Source organism: Physeter macrocephalus, chromosome 9, assembly GCF_002837175.3.
Source record: "Physeter macrocephalus isolate SW-GA chromosome 9, ASM283717v5, whole genome shotgun sequence".
NCBI classification, from domain to species: Eukaryota; Metazoa; Chordata; class Mammalia; order Artiodactyla; family Physeteridae; genus Physeter; species Physeter macrocephalus.
The window spans coordinates 2,006,042-2,027,086 of NC_041222.1; the positions used below are offsets into that span (position 1 = coordinate 2,006,042).

The 21,045-nt window shown below is 38.4% G+C and overlaps 1 protein-coding gene across 7 annotated transcripts in view; it reads right to left on the bottom strand.

Annotated features, from left to right (window-relative positions):
* The window catches only part of GAPVD1 (GTPase activating protein and VPS9 domains 1), a 67,662-nt gene that overhangs the window by 12,796 nt on the left and 33,821 nt on the right, over positions 1 to 21,045 (bottom strand). For 4 of the 7 annotated variants that reach the window (XM_007117634.4, XM_007117635.4, XM_028493518.2 and 1 more), the window contains 11 exons: positions 19,492 to 19,621; positions 18,268 to 18,393; positions 16,083 to 16,256; positions 14,063 to 14,203; positions 12,864 to 12,998; positions 12,283 to 12,402; positions 8,817 to 8,894; positions 8,317 to 8,687; positions 4,799 to 4,886; positions 3,730 to 3,810; positions 216 to 338 (listed from right to left, as the gene is read on the bottom strand). In XM_007117634.4, coding sequence (XP_007117696.1) covers positions 216 to 338; positions 3,730 to 3,810; positions 4,799 to 4,886; positions 8,317 to 8,687; positions 8,817 to 8,894; positions 12,283 to 12,402; positions 12,864 to 12,998; positions 14,063 to 14,203; positions 16,083 to 16,256; positions 18,268 to 18,393; positions 19,492 to 19,621 — 1,567 coding nt within the window. The remainder of the gene's footprint in view (positions 1 to 215; positions 339 to 3,729; positions 3,811 to 4,798; positions 4,887 to 8,316; positions 8,688 to 8,816; positions 8,895 to 12,282; positions 12,403 to 12,863; positions 12,999 to 14,062; positions 14,204 to 16,082; positions 16,257 to 18,267; positions 18,394 to 19,491; positions 19,622 to 21,045) is intronic. The other 3 variants (XM_055086967.1, XM_007117639.4, XM_055086968.1) reach the window with 3 other exon arrangements.

The following is a 21,045-nucleotide window of genomic DNA, read 5'->3' on the forward strand; positions in this document are numbered from 1 at the left end:
ACGCGCATGCTCAGCGGCCATGGCTCACGGGCCCAGCCGCTCCGCAGCATGTGGGATCTTCCCGGACCGGGGCACGAACCCATGTCCCCTGCATCGGCAGGCGGACTCTCAACCACTGCACCACCAGGGAAGCCCTACAAGGTTACTTTTAATTTGGACCACCTTTATCACTGTGATACTAAAGTTACTATTCCATTCTTTATCATGATTATCACCTGCACTTTCGTAGTTTGCCAGTGCTCCTTCACTGGGACTGGTTCGTTTAATGGCATTCCTGTATTTGTCCAGAATATCCTCAGCAACCTGAGCTTGTGCACTGAGTCTAGGGCTCGGGTCATCTGCAGGGGAAAGGAGAGGGAGAGAATTAGCTCCCCTTGGTTTGCACCCACTCTGATGTTAGTACGACACCAGTAGCATAATCCCAAAGGCGGATTAGGAGGTAAGACTTAAAAAGAGCACATATCTCAATGTTATAAGAGGCACCATGCAGCTGCCTACTCATCCCATTTCTAGGTCTGAGAGCCTTGCCAAAGCACGAAATTGGGAGGATTACTCCACTTTCTCATCATCGTCAGAATTCTGCATGACACTGTCAAAAAGTTCAGTGCAGACTGAATGGATGATGGGTTTCTAAAGTGTTTACACTCAAATCACGTTATTATCAATTCATGCTACCAGAACTTCCAACACTGCACTTTTATATGCAGACTTCATTTATTCAGACATCTCTATGCTGAAGGAGGAAAAAAAGTACTCAAACTTCAAATTAAACCCTTTTAAATAATACTTTAAAAATGTCTTCCTCCACTCTCCCTTCATGAATTTCTCTCGCTACACCACATTTGGAAACTTCAGATATTCATATTCTATCTTACTAAATCTCACCATGACAGTACAGCTGCTGGATTAGAGCACTTTTGTGCGTGCAATGGTTTCAGAGGCACTCCTAGAGAATCTAGACACTGTTGGGGAGTGCTGGACTTGTACCTGGGGTGCACAGAGAAAAAGCTTATCACAATCACAGGTGCAGCACTGGTTACTGACTGGCCCACTATCCGGTCAACAAAATCAGCACATCAAAATGTTTTCTTGGAGTCAGATGGCAGAGTCACTAATTAACAGTTAACAAAGCAAAGAAGTGCTACAGATCTATGGGACAAAATATAGTTCCATAGTGAAATGCAAACTCCTGAGACAGACCTAGGCCAAGCAGGTTATGTCTACATTCTGGTAGAATCCCATTTTTTAAAAAGTCTTAAAACAGATAAAAATCACTAGAATTTATATATGTGTATGTGTTAATAGCAGCTAATATTAACAGCAGCTAACATTTATTGAGCATGTACTACGTGCCAGGAACTGTGCTAAACACCTTATATGAATGATCTCAATTAATCATCACAACAACCCTACATGGAGGTACTACTATCACCCCCATTTTTAAGAAGAAGAAATCAAGGTAGAAAGAGGTTAAGTAGTATGCTCATAGGCTCTTCTTTTTTTTCCATGAAAAAAATATTTAGTGTTCGTGTCTCCGTAAAATTGTGGTAAACTGTAGGGAGAAACGATTTCCAAAACAATATAATCTTTCTGCTACAACGATGTTTGACTGCATGATAATAGAGTCCGAATAAAATCTGATCTTCTTCAAAATGTAAACTGATAAAACCGTTATCATTACAAAATCTTTTTCTTGTTATTGGTTTTGAGTGCTGTTGAGGGCTCTAAAAGAGGGTTAAACATAGTGAAAGCAATAACGTTGCTTTTAACTTTTATTTCTGTAACACCGTTCTTAAAAATTTTATCTGAGGACAATAATTAAAATAGACAAAAAAATGCTATATATGCAAAGCTGTGAGCAGTATTTTCATAGTAAAAAAAAAATGGATACAATTTAAATATCGAAAAGCAAGAGAATGTTCACACCACAATAAAATAATGATAGATGATCTCAGAGCCAACAAAAATTATTAAAAAACCAACTATGTCAAGCAGAAATTGGGACAGGGTTTATGAAATAACATGTGGTAAAAGAATACAAAGTTACATACACACTCTGATTTCATCATGAAAAGCCAGGTATAGATAAGGAAAGATTGGAAGAGAACATGAAAAAAAGAAAATTAAGGTGGCGAGATTACGGACAGACTGTTAAGAAATTCCCGCTCATAACATTAAAAAAATTGATTTAATGATACTTTTCTTTGGGTCATTAATTAGGAGTGGGTAGAAATTTCTGCACCAGTAGGGAAGCTAAACTGCTTGAATCAAACACAAACAAAATGAAATATTTTATGGAAAAAAACTTACTCTACTTAGCTTACAGTTTAGGCACCAAGGACTAAGAAAAATGTATTGCCTAAAGACACGAGTAAAAAAATAATTTATAACTTCTCCAAAGTTATTAATTCAACATTTTGAAAACCTGAGATTTTATTAAGAGCATTCTACTCTGTGAACGGTGGTGGTGTTCTAAAGCCAGGAGCATCGTAAGAGAACATAAAAATCTTGCCAAAAGGATCCCCTTCCACTGCTTCTCAATCAGGCTGTAAGTCCCTAAAGAACCAGAGTCATGTGTGATTTGACTGAACACCTACCACACAGCACAGTGCCTGGCATGAGTCAGATGTTCAACAAGCATTTGTTGACTGAATGAGATAGGTTTGACTGCTCTCAGCAGGGAACCTGGCCTGAAAGCACAGCTCCTGCTGTTTAAAACCCTTTATTCCAGAAAAGTCACCTCATCAAATAAACGGGGATGTACACTAGGACATGGAAACGTCTACATTTATTTTAGAACTAGACATGACAACAACTATGCACTGAAATGGGATTCTACCTGTACTACACTGAGCTCTTTGAGGAGGATGTTCTTTTGAAACCTATCTCATTTTTAAATAAAAGTCTTCATTTTACCTTAGTAAGATAACATAATTTAAAATCAAGACAAGAAAAAGAGAGGTGAGAAATGAATTTCCCTCTAGACGTTCTTCAGTCACTGGAGACAGTATACAGCTATCAAACTCAAGGTTGGGCCATCAACACTACCTCTCATACTTTTTCCTTTTAGGGTGTTCATTCATAATATGCCAAAAAGAAGCTGCAAAAATACAAATGCTGAATGAGGTAAGAACCCAACCCCTAGTTGTATTTTCCTTGGGTCAGATAGCAATGTTAAAATGATTCAAGCTGTAAAAAATTGGTAAAGTTTATAAATTTACGATATTGTTTGAACACTTATCACGAAAAAAGGAAATGATTAGGTAAAATAGAATTTCACAATGATCCTGAATAATCAAGAACTATAGATGGAAATGAATTTAGAATTCTACGATCAACGTTAAAGAAAACTATTCAATCAATGATCCAAAGATATGGCATGCATAGCACTAAAACCATCACCACACTTTCCTAAAAGGCACTGTGTGTCATCATCCCACTAAGATGTCGGGTTCTAGGGTAGGCCTAGAGGCTCAGCATCAGGGGCCTCATCGTAAACGGAAGTTATGATAATGAGGATGATGATGGTGGTGGCGGTCTGCAGGAAGAGTGCACTGAGTTCACTGTGGCCGCCAACTGGAAACCACAGAGCTATGAAGAACATACTCCCCACTGTACACACACAGACACACTCTTCTAAGAAGGCAACGCTTATGGCACCCAAGAAAAAGTGTTATGAAATATGTGCTCTGGGAATGAAGGAGCCAGGAAGTCCATGGGTCTACAAACCTGTGAGTGTTGAGAATCTGTCAGGCCCCAGATCATCTTTGTCTTTTTCTTGTTTTTCTTTCTTTCTAAATGGTATAGGAGCTGGAAATTAAATAAAGTCAGTAGTGTGACATATAACATACTGCACTACTCGGAAGACAGCAGTCATTCTGGAGTTAACTGGTGTGCCAACATTTCTAAGTGGAAGGAAGGTGAAAAGTTTAAAAGCTAAGAAATCCCGAGTGTCAACTGATAATCATTCTTAAAATAGCATTGAAGGTTCTTAAAGAAGCTTCCAGAATCTGCTTTGGGGTCATCTGCCACAGGAAGAATGATTTAACAGGAATCTATTGGGACTGAATCAAAACCACTGCCTCTTAACCTCTGCTCAAAACACAACACATTCAAAGCTCTGAGCCTCAGTCTCTCCTCCTAAAGTGGGCTTGAGTCTGGCGTGAAAGCAGTACACCTCAGCTCCTGAGCACCACAGTGCCGAGAAGAGGCCTTTGGAAGAAGCCCTTCCCTCTAATCCTGCATAATCTCTCCTTCCTGGAAGAGATGCTTTTGCCAACTCAAATTTCAATACCTACGGATATGATGTCAGGCTATTCACAAGAAAAGCAAACAATTCTACACAACTGCATTCCAGAATAAACACTAATATTCAGGGTATTATCATTCTCAATGAACATAAACATAAGAAGCTTAAGTTTATTCCAGGAATGTAAAGGATAAATTTTCAATGTTTGTTTACTAATAGTATCCCTTTTTCCTGAAATAATTATTAGCAATACATATGTCAAAAGTCCTATATATTTAACTTCAATGGTATATGATATTTAAACAACCATGACCTGCCTCACTTTCATTTATGAAACCACTGCCACTTCCTGCAAAAAACAGGAACTGTCACTTCCAAAGCTGTACCTTAGCATTCACCTGAGTGAAATCATTTTCCATACCCTCAAAACAGCAAGAAACTGAGGCCCCAAAGGCCTCACGGAGGAGGTCAGATTTTGGCTCTCTGAAAGAGATTTTGGGGCTTTACTTCTTGTTGCTGATATCACATTCTGATATTTTATAAAATTACCTTTGGGCATGGCAGAAACAAAACGCTTTCTCCACCAAGGTCTGTTCCTGTCTGATTTCTCATCATCGCTATCTTTGCGTTCTTCAGTCTGTAGAAAAAGTTTGATGCTTTATTTGGAGTTGGACAGCAGGATAATTAGCATGAAAAGGATTTTAGTTAGTCTGTGAAACACAAAAACCACTAGTTTTTCTTCAAAGCAAAACTGTTCTTATTGTTGTACAGGCAACTTCTGGAACAGGGATGTATACCTTTCAAGCACCAGACTATGATGGATCACTTGAGGGTAGGCTCTATCTTATTACTGTCAGTACACCAAAAGCTTAATCAGAGTCTAGCATAGAGTAGGCACTCAATAAATACTCATATGGGATGAGTAAATGCAATGCACATAAAATCTAGAGGGTAGTAGAGACGGTAGCAGTAATATTAATAATAAAACTATGTATGTACTGTGTGCCAAACGCTGAACGTAAGGACATATATTATCTCATTTAAACTTCACAGTAGCCTTAAGAGATAAATACTATTATTAAGCCCTTTTAATAGATGAGAAATATGAGGCTAAAGAAGGTTATCTCCTCATCTTCCCAAAGTTATAAAGACTGCATGGGGCACAGCCGGGACTCAAACCTAGATCTGACCAACTTCAAAGTTCATGTTTTGATCACCAATTATAATGAGTTGTTATTAAGACCACATGTCAAAAGGCAGGGACTGTAATTCCTTTACTAACCTATCACGTGACTTTAGACAAATCATTTTATTTCTGTTTTTTTTTTTTTTTTGGCGTTACGCTGGCCTCTCACTGCTGTGGCCTCTCCTGTTGCGGAGCACAGGCTCCCGACGTGCAGGCTCAGTGGCCATGGCTCACAGGCCCAGCCGCTCCGCGGCACGTGGGATCTTCCTGGACCAGGGCACGAACCCGCGTCCCCGGCATCAGCAGGCGGATTCCCAACCACTGTGCCACCAGGGAAGCCCCTTATTTCTGTTTTTTCATCTACAAAACTGGAACTAAAAATACCTTCTCTAAGGGCATCCATGTGAATGGGATATCAGAACCTAAGCAGAGGAATGGCATCCAGGGAGGGTTTAGCGGTGGGGACGGGATATTGATTACCTACAGGGGGACTGATCAAATAAGTACATACATGAAGAATAATGAAAGCAGTTTTCTCACTGCTGGAGAAGGGAACTGCAAATATGGAATGGAAGGAAGATGAAATGAATTCTGTTGTTTTTAGACTGGAAATGGTTCTATACATATAAAGAGAAAGATATAGAAATAAATACACATGTAAATGTGCACGTACACACACACACATACACACACACACACACTCTCTCCCTAGCTCTGTCAACTGAGAGGTCCTGGGAGCAGGTACACCCCCACAGCAAAGAGCACACCTAATAGCCAGATCCTGATTTCTAAAAACCATTTTCTACTAAAAGGAATAAGGGATCCTTGGAGAAATGGCTGATTCCAGGACTAAAGCAGACACAATACAATATAAGCTTATAACATTTTGTTCCAGAAAGCAGAGAGATACTCAAAGAAAGATACCCAAATGTCAAAAGAACACAGGAGCCAGCTTGAAGGGGTGACCATTGGCCAAATCAGGGACAACTGGGTTTCAAAATAAATGGCTGTAACAAACCCACTGACTAAAAATAGAAAATCATGAGACCATAGATATGATTAATAAGTGGATAAATTTAAAATTTGAGAAAGAACACGATATTTACATATTTTCAATGTCCTCTCTCCTCCCAGAAATACTTATTAATTACAAAAGGGAAAAGAGTAACTTACAGTAGTGAAGCCTGGCAGACAACACCTTCATCAAACGATCCAAGTAAACACCAGAGTAGTGGGACAAATTTAAATTGTGTGCTACCTGGTAGCATGCAGTGAAATGAACACAGTGTCACTTTAGTGATATTCCTGCCTAAGATGAATAACCTGAATCTAATCATGAGAAAATATCAAGCAGACCCAAACTGAGGGACATTCTAGAAAATAACACCTGTAGCTTTCAAGAGTATAGGGACTTCCCTGGTGGTGCAGTGGTTAAGAATCCGCCTACCAATGCAGGGGACACAGGTTCGAGCCCTGGCCTGGGAAGATCCCACATGCCGCAGAGCAACTAAGCCCGTGCACCACAACTACTGAGCCCGCATGCTGCAACTACTGAAGCCTGCGCGCCTAGAGCCCGTGCTCTGCAACGAGAAGCCACCATAATGAGAAGCCCGTGCACCGCAACGAAGAGTAGCCCCCACTCACTGAAACTAGAGAAAGCCCGCACATAGCAACGAAGACCCAATGCAGCCAAAAATAAATAAATAAATAAATAAATTTTTAAAAAAGAGTATAAAGGTCATGAAAATCAAGGAGAAACTGAGGAAATGTCCTAGATTGAAAGAGACTAAAGGGACTTCCCTGGTGGTGCAGTGGTTAAGAATCCGCCTGCCAATGCAGGGGACACGGGTTCGAGCCCTGCTCCGGGAAGATCCCACATGCCACAGAGCAACTAAGCCCATGTGCCACAACTACCGAGCCTGCAAGAATCCGCCTGCCAATGCAGGGGACACGGGTTCGAGCCCTGGTCCGGGAAGATCCCACATGCCACAGAGCAACTAAGCCCATGTGCCACAACTACCGAGCCTGCGCTCTAGGGCCCGGGAGCCACAACTACTGAGGCTGCATGCCACAACTACTGAAGCCTGAGCGCCTAGAGCCCGTGCTCCACCACAAAGAGAAGCCTCCGCTTGCTGCAACTAGAGAAAGCCCGCGTGCAACAACGAAGACCCAAGGCAACCAAAAAGAAAGAAAGAAAGACTTAAAAGACATGACGACTAAATACAAGTTGTGATTTTGAATGGGATCCTTTCACTAAAGAATGTTACTTGGACAACAGGAGACACAAGAATGGGGTATGAAAACTATCATTAATGTATTGATACATTATTATTAATGTATGAATTTTAACTTCCTGATGTTGATGGTTATACTATGACGTGTAGGGGAAGGTGCTTGCTTGTAGGAAACTTACACTAAAGTATTCATAGGTGATGGAGCATTGGAGCATCAGGTTGGCAACTTACTCTCACATGGTTGCAGGGGAGGTTCTTTGTATCTACTACCAACTTTTTAGTAACTCTGTGATTGTTTCAAAATTAAAAATAATAACGCACTGGAAAAAAAAGAAAAAAAGTACTTCCTCTAACCATTTCTGAAGGAAACTGTGAGGTTTAAATGAGATACGAAATTGCTTGGAGGAAAGTTAAAAGTATTATAAAAATGCAAGATACATTATTACAAAGCCAAAGTAAAGGCTTTTTATGGGTTACGGTCGTGGACATATAGGATTGACAAATCACCTTTAATCATGACTACTGTCCACCCTTCATCGTAGATTTACATATTCCGCATTAATTTCAGGTATCAAGAGAACTAGGCAGATGGAACACTAAAGCTGACCATAATTAGCAAGTTCTTGTACAAGGTCTGCGTCCCATACCTCTCCTCTTGAGGAGTCCTTACTCGGGGACGAAGATGATGAATGTGGTGCAGCCACCAAAGAAGTAGCACCAATGGCTGCGGCTTGGGGGAGTTCTCGCTCTTCATTCCCTGGACGTCGGTTCCAGCTGGGGTCACTCATAGGTCGCCGGACAGAAGACACTATATCAGAGCTCCTGCTGCGAACTAATCTCTCAGGGTAAGAATGCCTTTGCTTAAATGCCTCCATCTCAGCTGGAGTTAAGACATGGGAACCGAAGTTTGGCAACCTGGCCTCGTTTCCTCCTGCAGCTCCTTCCAGGATTGGGGGATCTGGTGGTGGATGCGATGGCCTGGCATAGTGAACCTTTGGCCTTACTACAGCAGAAGCCCCTGGAACACAGAAAAAAAGTCTGCAGCTGAGACACAAAAAAGTCCAACAAAGGCATGAACAAAGGGTTTTGGTTTTGTTCTTCTGTCCACGATAAAACAAGAGTCAAAAAGTTCATTTGACTACTTTACCTTCATGTGAAGACAGCGGATCAAACATGGCAAGGAGAGACTCTGACTGAGAAGGAGGAGAGGTCAGCTGGTGGGCACCTAAAAGAGAAGGGCAAACTGTGTGACCAAGTCAGAACTCATGACTCAGTAGGAGTTTCAACACTGTGAAAAAGGTTCTCTTCCAGTCTTCCTTTTTGACAAATTATAACTTGAGGGGCATATCAGAAAAAACATGATCTAATAAATAGCATATTCTGCTTACCTCAAATTCATTTTATGTTTTTATCTACATATTTACATGGATTTTAATTACATTTAAGTAGTCTAGCATCCACTGCCTATTACTTCTAATGGCCAAACTGTACTATGGTTAATGCAAAGAGCAGAGCCAGAAGATGTAAATCATCAAAATTTTCAGAATGTAACAAGTTCCCTGAATCTCACCTTCCCTCCACCTATAAAAATAGGGGCAATACTACCTATAGAAGGAGTATAAATAAAAAGTTGTAAAATTTGAAATTCTAATATTGCTCTCAGCAAAAGACAATTTATAAGAGAACTCAAAACAAAAATGAGTAATACAGGACTTCCCTGGTGGTGCAGTGGTTAAGAATCCACCTACCAATGCAGGGGACACGGGTTCGAGCCCTGTTCCGGGAAGATCCCACATGCTGTGGAGCAACTAGGCCCATGAGCCACAACTACTGAGCCCACGTGCCACAACTACTGAAGCCTGCGCGCCTAGAGCCTGTGTTCCACCACAAGAGAAGCCACTGCAACGAGAAGCCCGCACACCGCATCGAAGAGTAGCCCCTGCTCGCCACAACTAGAGAAAGCCCTCGTGCAGCAACGAAGACCCAGTGCAGCCAATAAATAACTTAATAAATAAATTTATTTTAAAAATGAGTAATACATTATACTACAAAACAAACTTGAACTTCTAAAGTACAATATTTTAAAACTGCAGAGTAAAAGATGACTCCTCTAAGCAAATGTCTATAAACAACCAAAATCAGAGATATTAAAATATGCAGAGACTAAAACTTACAAATATATAAAAGAAACCATTCCTCTAAACTTTTTTGAGTCTGAGCTCTTTTTGATAATGAATAATAGTACTATTTTGCCATTTGATTTTCCTTTTGTTCTGTGTCTTATAATTACCTTCATTTAAAAAAATTAGAAATAGTGTATCATTATGAAAGATAGCTTAGAATATCAGTTCTCAAAATTTTGGTCTTAGGACACTTTTACATTCTTAAAATTTTTGACCCTAAAAGCTTACTTATGTTGGTTATATCTAATGATACTTAACCATATTAGAAATTAAAATGGAAAAGAATATATAAAAAAAATTTTTAAACTTTTAATAAATTTTATATTAAAATTTTATAATTCATTTAAATATACTTATTAAATGGTAACACAAATGACCCTTTTAAATGAAAAATAATTATATTTTCCAAAATAATAAACCAGAAGAGTGACACTTCTACATTTTTGCAAGTTCCTTCAATGTATAACTTTATAGAACACAGGTAGATTCTCATATCTGCTTCTGCTTTCAGTCTGTTGCACATGTTGTTTTGGTTAAAGTATATATAAAGAAAAGCTGATCTCACAAAGATACGCAGGTAGAAAAGAGACAATATTTTAATAAAAGCCTTTTCAGAAAATTGTGGATATTATTCTTTGATACTCTACCAAATCTTGCTAAGTAGTAGATTTTTAAAGATTAGCTACCATTTGGACTCTGAAACCAAATCAGTGAACTTTCTGTACTCTGTTACATTAAAATTTAATTGGTCTGTCTTGCACTTTGAATGGATCTTTTACCCAAGCATGATTTTGTAACATCATACATTGATCATCTGGAAAATACTGGTTCAATTAGATATGCAGATCTTCCAAATGCTGACACATTTCATCATATGACATCAAAAAAATGACATTCTTGATATCACCACCAATCTCAACAGAAAAGTTTTTAAATAGCAGGAAGTTGTCAAGCTCATGGAGGTAGACATGAGTTTTCCAAAATCCTAATTTTTATCTGTAAGCTTGGATTTTATCATTGGCAACAAACTCTGTCCTGTCAGTTGTTTTCCTTGAAATGACAGGCTCATTTTGTTAATTTTCAAGAAATGCCTGCCAAATATCCAAGTATGAATAACTAGTTTGTCATTCTTTCAAGTAAAAATGGTATTTCATGAAAAACAAACAAGAAAAAAAAACAGCTACTTAGCTCTCAACTCAATCATATAAGTGCTTTCCCTTGAGACACTTAATTGTATTTCAGAATGCAGCAGAAATGCGTGAGGAGTACTTCCTATTACTTCACAATATTAGATAGATGTGCACTCAAGGGTTGAGATATAGCATTAAATAATTTTTACCGCTTCATCAAAGACATTCATAAGTAAATTTTTTTTTTTTTTTTTAAACTGTGAGAGAAGAATACAGTGACTGCTAGTCTGGTCTGGTGCCACTGCCTTGCTTCATGTTAAGGCCTCAGCAAATTTACCCACCTTTGCAATGTCAATATGGTAGAACGGACAATAACCTTTTATTGCTGTGAAAACAGTTTTGACCTCATACCTCCCTAGCCCCCAGAAATGTCTTAAGGGCCCTCAGTGGTCCATGGACACTACACTTGAAAACTGCTGGTTTAGAACAGTGGTTCTCAGCTGGGGCTATTTTGCCCCCTAAGGGATCATTTGGCAATGTCTGGGGACATTTTTAGTTTTCATCACTGCACGAGAGGGAGGGGGATGGTGTGCTTCTGACAGAGGCCAGAGATGCTGCTAAACATCCTACAATGAACAGGAGAGCCCCCCACAGCAAAGAATTACCTGGACCAAAATGTCCATAGTGTTGAAGATAAAAAACTTTAGTTTAGAATAAACAAACATGTAAAAAACAAAACAAAACAAAACAAGTACTTCAAACCCAGTGCCCAATATGTAAAACCACTACTTACTAGCACTCTGGTACTTCCTCCCAGTGCTTTCTTTAGGATAGGTTTTTTAACATTTTATTATCTTATATATAAAATTCTTTAAAAATAAAATTTCCAAGTGGTATTATGTTCTAGGTATTTCTCCAAATTATTTCATATTCTTCAAAGCATTTAAAAAATAGCTGTATAAGTTCTAATAAGTGGTTACATCAAAATTCACTTAGCCATTCTATTTTTCAGTTCTTAGGTTGGTTCTAATTTTCTGCCAATATAAATATTATGAAGAACATCTTTGTGCATAAGACTTTCTCCATACATGAACTGTTTCCTTATGACTGATTCCTAAAGTGGGCTAACTGAACCAAATTTAGCATGTGAACCTTATTTTAAGGCCTTACACACATATTGCCAAACTACACCCTGAAGTGCTGCAACAGTTGATACCATCACCAGCAATGTGTTAAAGGCTGCCAGTTTCAGCCATGGATGTGATCATTTCTAAAAGTCATTCTCATTTCCCCTTCTTACCATGAGTTACTTCATCCATGTCTGGACTAGTGACAGAATCTTTACCCCCAAAATCAGAGCTGCACTCAGATCTCAGGTCTTCAATCTTATTGGGAATATCCTCAGAGGTTGCACTTATGCCTTTAAAAAAAATGGTAAAAAATAAACAGCAAGAACAAAATAACCACACAAAAAGTATATGAAGTTTGGAGAAATGTATACATTCTCACATTTTTTGTGTCTCAGTTCTTTACACGTGAGTTGTTTGGTATTATATCCTTTAGTGTACAATTGCTTAAATATATTTACCTTGATTTGTACAACATAATCAGAATTATCATGTGATGTCTAAATACAGTAGCAGAGGCTACCAAGAACAGATAGAGTTATAGAGGGAACACACACAGACCATTTGTCAACTACTTTGACAGGCTCTATAATGGCACACATTAACTTCTCATAGATGTCAGGTCCCACAGGAATAAGTTTCCTGGAAATTACTCAGATCTTAAATAAAATACATCTCTTTGCTATCAACTTTATAAATGGGGAGGTGGGAACACACCTTCAAATCCTTATTCCTTAAAACAAGCCAGACATACCCGACACAACACTGAGGCCTGGTGTGCTGGGGCGGGAACTGACCTCCCTGACATCCGTATCATCAGATGTGCTACCCAGTCCTGAACAGCTCTCCAGTTCTTGTAGTCGTTCCTCCTGCTTTAGATCTGGGGCCTCTAAACAGAAAAAGTGAGGTATCACATTAGTGATTCTACTAGCACATCACACTTTCAGCTTTTGCAATCCAGATGAAGAAAGCTACCAGGGCATGAATGAAATCAGTGTAAATTGACTTTTAAGTCTGGGCCAGTTAGCAAAGTTAGATCAAGTGTTAAAGAGGTCTAGGTTGTGATTTTCATCCTAATACAGGCCAGTTCACTGTGCACAGATGAAAACTCTGCTTCCAGATCACTAATCTCATAGAGTGTTCTATTGGTTAACAAGTAAACTAAACAAGAGAATACAGAACAGCTTAGCATTAAATCAACCACTTTCTAAAAAATAACTCCTATGGATGTTCAATATACTGAGCTAATCCTACTGTCTCCTTATGTAAAGGTTAGCATGTCTGAATGTGGTAACATTAAAAAACAAGAGAGATTGTTTTTTAAGATTGCTTCATTATTCTTGAGCCAAGCGATCAAAAAGAAGGTAATTCATATATATAGTTACTTATATTTGCATTCCGGTAGTTGACATTTAGTTGAAGACAAGGATTTATATTCATAATCAGAAAAAAAGCAGAAATGCAATACGTAAGAGACAGTACAAAATATTTTATATATGTTTATAATAATCCTGCACAAAATAATTCTCAGGATTCCAGAGCCTCAATGTCAATGCATTTCAAAAATACAATAGGTATCTTTGGGTCAAGTTCTCCAAATCTAAACATGCTTACCAGGCATTCAACCACTCAGAGTGGTTGTGATAAGTTAGTGGGAGATACTGAACTCAATGTCCCACATAGAATCCTGATGAGTTACTAACGATTGCTTCCATGATAAATGAACAGTCAGAAAGCACCTGCCATCTTAGCCTATGCCATCCAACACTGCATTTTTTTCTTGATGGACAGAAAATACCCTAAACTAATTTTCCATTTGAAATTCTTAGCAATGTGATGGCCTCATACTTGTCAAATGTATACCTGACAAAATGTACATAATATAGAAATTAGGATACCTTACATTTAAAACTTCTGTGCAAATCAAAAAGCAAACAATGGCAGCATACTAACCTGAGTCACTTGGCAATACCTCTACACTCCAAGCTTCGCTTGTTGTTTCTGATATGGTAGAACCAGTGCAGGGGTCAAGAAGCACTGACCCTGAACCTGGCAGGCACAGTAAACTGCCTAACATGTTCTCTGCTGCTGCACCTGTATAACCAGTGGGGAGCAAAGGGTTAACAAACGTCCTCAGGGAAAGAGCAGTGATGATGGAAAAAAGCCAAACACTAAGCTAACAAAATCTCTCTACTCACAAGAAAGAAGCCAAGGAAAGAGTAATTTCAATCAATAACACCACTAAAAACATAAATTTCCCACTTTGGTCACAATAACACAAGCTCTTTTTCATCAGTTTCCTACTGTTCACCTTAGTCTCCATCGAGAAAACACAGATCATTAGGACAAGTCATTTCAACTAGCTTTCACCTTGATTTTTTAGCAAATTTTACGTGTCCCTAACATCTCTCTAATATTTTAGTCCTTCAGGGATTAAAAACACTCAAACAGAGACATTTAACCATAGAAAGTTATACTGGCCAGTATGTTTTCTTCTGGCACATTAGCCACATATTCAGAGCAATAAAATATATTTGCAGGAAAATGCACATCTCCTCTGTAGCACTCATTCAACTGCAAATACAGCTTATTGCTCAAATACAGCTCACTGCCAGGAAAAATACTATTGTACTTTGACATCTGGAACAAAATAATGCAAAACCAATTGAGAAATCTATTTACACTACTTAAAAATACAAATAGAAAGATTAAACATTATTGTAAACCTGTGTTAAAAATACTTAAGTTCAGAATGCTCCACTACTTCTGATTAAACCTCATAAAAGAACAATTTTATTTCAGTAGATGAAGAACCTTTGGAAAAACTGGTAAAAGGTACCTTTTAAAGATATGTCATGGTTACCAAGGGGGAAAGATGGGGGGAGGGATAAATTAGGAGTTTGGGATTGGCATATGCACACTGCCATATATGGAATAGATGGTCAACAGGGACCTACTACTGTACAGCAGAGGAAACTGCTCAATGCTCTGTAATAACCTACACGGGGAACGAATCTGAAAAAGAATGGATATATGTATAACTGAATTGCTTTGCTATACACCTGAAACTAAGACAACACTGTACTGATAAATCAACTATACTCCAATATAAAATAAAAGTTAAATTAAAAAATTTAGAAAATAAAGATGCATCGTGAAATAATTACAAATAAAATAATGTCTGGAACCTGCCTGATTAACCTGTGATTACATAATCGGGGGAGGGGATAACAAGGTGGGAGAAGAGATGAAACAAAACTGGCCACGTATGTATGTGTAACTGTTGAAACTGAGTGATGGGTACATGGTGTTCATTATACTGTTCTCTCTGGTATTTGTTTGAAATGTTCCATGATTTAAAAAGAAAATAAAGATGGGGATTACAAGACTGTATGAATCTTTCAGAACAGACAGAACAATATCCTAAAAAGGGTAACTTTTAACGTATGTAAATTGTATCTCGATAAACTTGATATTAAAAAAAAGAAAAAAAGAAAAAAAGAAAAACCTGGTCATTCTTTGGAACTGAATTAAACCTTCCAGAAGTAAATTCGGTTTTTAGAGAATCTCAGTATCATATTATTCTGAAAGATTTTATGGCTAGAACCTGTAAGAATTTTCAGGTTAAGGCAAGGTGTTTAGTCTCAAAAGAAGAATATGCTAATCACAGACTAAGAACATATACTATATCCTGCAAACAAGAATTGACAAGAAGTTGACTCAAAAGACTGGTTTTTTTTTTTTTTTTTTTTGCAGGGGGAGGGGCACTTAAATGTAGACAGGGGAAAATACTACCTATATTTAAGTAAAGAAAAAAGAAATACACAAATGCCTTGTCACATACAATTACCTCAGTTTCCCAGTTACTGCTAACATACACACCATGTTTGTCAGAGCACTGAAGTTCCCTCCCATGAGGGGTGGGTGGATATGAATAAACAGCAATTTTCCAGAGACATTAAACAGCAGTTACCTGCGATTTCTTGCAAGCGATCTTCATCAATGTTAGGGTCAAAATCACTTCCCAAGACATCTGTACTCCACGTCTCACTCACTGTTTCTGATATATCCCTATCATCTGTCAGTCCCATCATGTCACGAATTTCAAACTTCCTTAGCTTATCATCGAGATTATCCTGGGTTGTAGCTATCAAAAACAAAATTAAGCACTTAAAAAAATGGCAGCACAGCTATCATTTTTCATACCAACTTTAAAGAACTTTTTGTCTTTGAACTTCAAGTTACATATTTTAACATTAACACTCAGCACATAGTACTAAAACACTGAATTATTCCCTCACAGATGTACTCTTTCCCTCTCTGAATTGAGCTCTGCACATGTCCTCCCCCTTCCAGTAAATTAACTGGGGCCATCCATGCAATCAGTTGTCTCCCTGTCCTCTAGAGTGTGACTTTGGTCAAGAATTGGGATATATTCCCCCTTCTCTGAATTTGCACAGGCCTGGTTCCTTGCTTTGTCCAAAAGGTAAGGAGGAAGTGTGCCAGTTGTGAGGTTAGGCCTCAAGAGAGACCTTAGAAACCTCTGCTCTCTCTCATCCTTGGTTCTCTCATGAGGACAAGCTGAAACCAGTCTGCTGGAGGATGAGAAACCACATGGAACAAAGCAAAGGTAATCCTAGATGAGCCAGCAGCTCCCCAGTGACCAACGGACCCCCAGCTAAGATTAGCGGAGCTCCCTACTCAACCACTGATGATGAGAGATGCATGAATGAGCCCGGTCCAAATCAGAACCACCACCTGGCTGACCCACAGGCTTGAGAGCAAAAATAAATGTTTATTGTTATAAGGCACCAAGTTTTGGGGTGGTTTGTTACGTAGCATTATTGTGGCAATAATTAACAGATAAACCCATACCAAAAAAAAACCCTCGAAGCCACGTGGGATCTTCCCGGACCGGGGCACGAACCCACGTCCCCTGCATCGGCAGGCGGACTCTCAACCATTGTGCCACCAGGGAAGCCCCCCACTCACTTCTTAACCTAGTATTCACGAGTGTAGACTGCCAACCACCCATATCAGAATCACCTAGATGGCTTGTTAAAGAGGTGATATTCTTTCTACCTTAAGCTAATATTATTTTAGGTTTCTGTTATCTGCAGAAATTTTAATCCTAAATAATACAGTGACAAACTGATCCAGTAAAAACACAGCATTACTTTTATTCACCCCACACATAACCCAACTGGCAATACTCTTTTCCTTTCCAAAAACAGACTGATCCAGGATTTCTAGAAATGAGACATGGGAAATGCCTTTTTTTTTCCCCTAATTCCCCAGGTGATTTTTACACACACTAAAGTCACTGCCTCAAATCCAGTTGAGGGCATCTGCCCTCAACATTCCTGTGAAAGCCACCAATGATCTTTAAATGAACAAATCCAAAGGACTTTTTCATATTAATCTTCCTAAAGCACAAAAGGGATCCATCTACTTTTCATCCTTACCTCACCCTATTACCCTACTTGACAGTTCCTGAGTAAGTACTATGGCTTCCCACCTCCCTGACTTGCTTATACTACTATTCCTTCACCTAGAATATCTCTAGTTTCAGCCAATGCAATGCCAGCCAGGCTCTGAGGTTATTATTTTCTCCCAATAAGCTTTTCCCTACACTTTCAACCACATGTATTTCTCACTCAGAACTGCCAAAGCACTTTTATGATAATTTTAATCATTTGTGTACCATTCTCTCCCTATTTTAAGTTCCTTGAGCTCTGCGTTATTTATCTTAGTATCCCTTAAAAATTTAATATTACAGAATTGAAATACCAAATATTACAGAATTCAAGCAATTCATTTTAATTATTCTATGTAATTTTAGCCTGAATAATCCACTTCGCAACTAAACACATGTTTTTTTTTTTTTGGCCGAGCCGCGAGACTTGCAGGATCTTAGTTCCCCAACCAGGGACTGATGCTGGGCCACCGCAGTGAAACTGCTGAGTCCTAACCACTGGACCGCCAGGGAATTGCCAACTAAACACATTTTTAAGAACTGAAGGAACTAAGAGTAAATGCAAGTTTAATGGTCATTATATAATCAACTGAACACAGCCAACTCACATGGAAACAGATTGCTTATTCTGCAACCAGGTAAATTCTTTGCTGCTGAACAGCTGAATTCAACCTCAATTTACCTTGCTCATGCTCTAACAGCTGTAGAGCTTCAACTCCGTTACTCCCAGAAGGTCCTGCTCCAAGTTCTGATACAGATTCCCCTTCCAGGTCTAGTGAGGATACTGAATTAGAACGATTTGAAGGACCTAGAGAAACGTTTATACTGTGAGTGAGCTTTTTTTGACAGTCATGAGCCACCATGTAATTTTTCATGCCTTGATAAGAGACTAAAAAGACTGATTAAAGTGCTTTTAATGCTGTTACGCCCTATAAATAAACACGCCCTTAAAGCCAGAAATTCTGCTTTTAGAAATTTATCCTAAGGAACTAATAAAAAATTCACCTAAGGTCGCTTGTTGCAGTGCTTCTTACAATGTCAGAAAAGTGAAAGCAATCTACATGTGTAATCACAGAAGAATGTTTAAATAAATTATGATAAATGCCCATTTGAAGTTAAAGAAAATAGCCATTAAAAACCACGTTATTTAAGAATGCTAAATTACAAAGGGAAATATTACTGTTATACTGTTAAACAAAAAAAGGTTACAAAACAGCATAAGCCTAATTTTGCTATAAATAAACCAAAATGTTAACTGTTATTAATAGAATGGTAAGGTCACAGATGGTTCAATTTTTCCTTCATTTTCTAGAATGAATGTACACTACTCATGTTTTCAAAAGTGAGAAAAAAAGGAAAAGTTATTACCATTTATGTTCATTTTAAAATGTTAGTCAAATTGAAACATTTTCATTAAAAAAGCTTGTCCTAGCACATGGAGTGACATATTCTCACTTTACAATCTTGCCTTTTAATTTTCTTTTTTATTCCTATCCTACTTCCATTGTATCTTTCTGCTTCATTAAAACATTAGCAGTATACACAACACCCTGAAATACTAGTGAGTCCATTTTTTTCCATTCAGACATGCATTATATCCCTCTAAAGGAGCTCTACAAGCTTTGGTATATGTTAATACTAGTGAAATAAAACTTGGTATTATTCAAGTCTCAACGCAGACTTAGATCGTCTCCATTTTATATGACCAAAGGTCTCTTGCAAACTCAATTTTATTCAAAGAAACAATCTTTACAGCCAACTGTTCAGATCATTAGAGGAAAACTCCATTACTCTCCTCAGTGAGAGGCACAGGTGGCATAATTGTTAATTTTTAAGGCTCCTTTAAAGAACACAAAACAAAATATTACTTGAATCACACAACTCCTTGAATGAAGTAACCCTTCACCTTCAGATATTCCTTCCAGATTATCACTGCAGAGGGAAAAGCGCAAGGTTTTATCAGGTTTACCGTGGAGTTTGTTTTCATCGACAGGGACATCTCCTTGTCCTCCATCCGAAAGCTGCATGTTTAGGACCTGAAAAAGAAAATGCCATTAGTTTATCACAATTGAGAGATTATTGATAAGAAAACAAACCATGGCAAATGCATATTTAAGTTCGTCTCAATATTAAATTATCATTTTTAACTGAAAACCCATTTATAGGGCTCCAATCAAGTTTTTAAGTACCCCTGGGATAAAAGTGTACCAGTTAGAAGAACTGAACCTATGTCTTTCCATCATCCTACCAGTTTCAGCAACTGAACAGGCAACTGGACATCGATGAGCAGTGGTTAGGTTTGCAGGAGTCGGAGGCGTCAGACTCAGCAGTCCGGTCCTCCCGGTTCTGCCATGGGCCAACTACGTAAACTTGGGTAAGTTTTTTAAGCTCTCTGAGCCTCATCTTCTTCATCTATAAAATGGTGATAGTAACAGTATATATGCCATGGAGTTGTTGAGGATTAAATAAAAAGACGCACATAAAGCATCTGGCACAGTAAAGTGATATATTAATTTTGTGTGCATTTTTCTAAAAGTTAATAAATTAATAGGAAAAAAAACATGTAAACAAATTATTTTGTAGGCACCAGAATTAATCAGTCTAGTTAGAACCTCCACTTGATCACCATACACACGGCCACAAAGTCCATACTAGAAGCCGAAGTATGACTTCTATGCCACATCTAGCTTAGAGCTGATTGCTTTTTTACAGAGCTTTCTATCTGTTAGATGATTTCCAAATAACAATTACTTCTCACTCCCCACAAACTCATAACTCAGCTCTGTATGTGTATCTCCAACTTAATGAAGAATTGAGTACTTTGCTGGATGTCACAGCATGTATTAAGCACACCTGGAACTTGAACTCACAACCACTGGGTTCCTAGGCTGCTGCTGGAACGTGAAGAACAGTGTCCTCAATTAAAAAGAAAAAACAACACAAAGCCAAAACAAAAAAACAAAAAAAAACCCTTAAGGCACTGTTTTGACCCCGCATTTAAATAAGTAAATTAAAGGTTTTCTAATGGCTCCATATATTTACTCATGTGATGCTTTTAAAAGGTCATTTAAAAATAGAATCTTTTCCCTATTTGCTTGAAATTAAATGCAGACATAAAGATTTTACATTGTATTTGTAAGATAACTTGAGGCTTCACACTCATCAGAGTGAGCAATGTGCAATGAATCTTTAGGAAAAATCCATCTAAAGGCCTCGAGAGTGGTATGAATTAACGAAAAACAAAAGGATCATACCATAATCTAGATACTTCCCTGCGCAGGAATGCTGGCGGCTGTCTTCAAGGCTGCCATTGGAGTGGGGGTCGGGGGAGGGTAACAGGGGGAGTAAAATGCCACAGACTCTCTTACTGAAACGCAGCAGTTCTTTTCCTCATTAAGCATTCCCCTGGTTGCCACAAGTTTATTACATTCTAGAGTTCCCAAAAAGTTGATTCTGACAG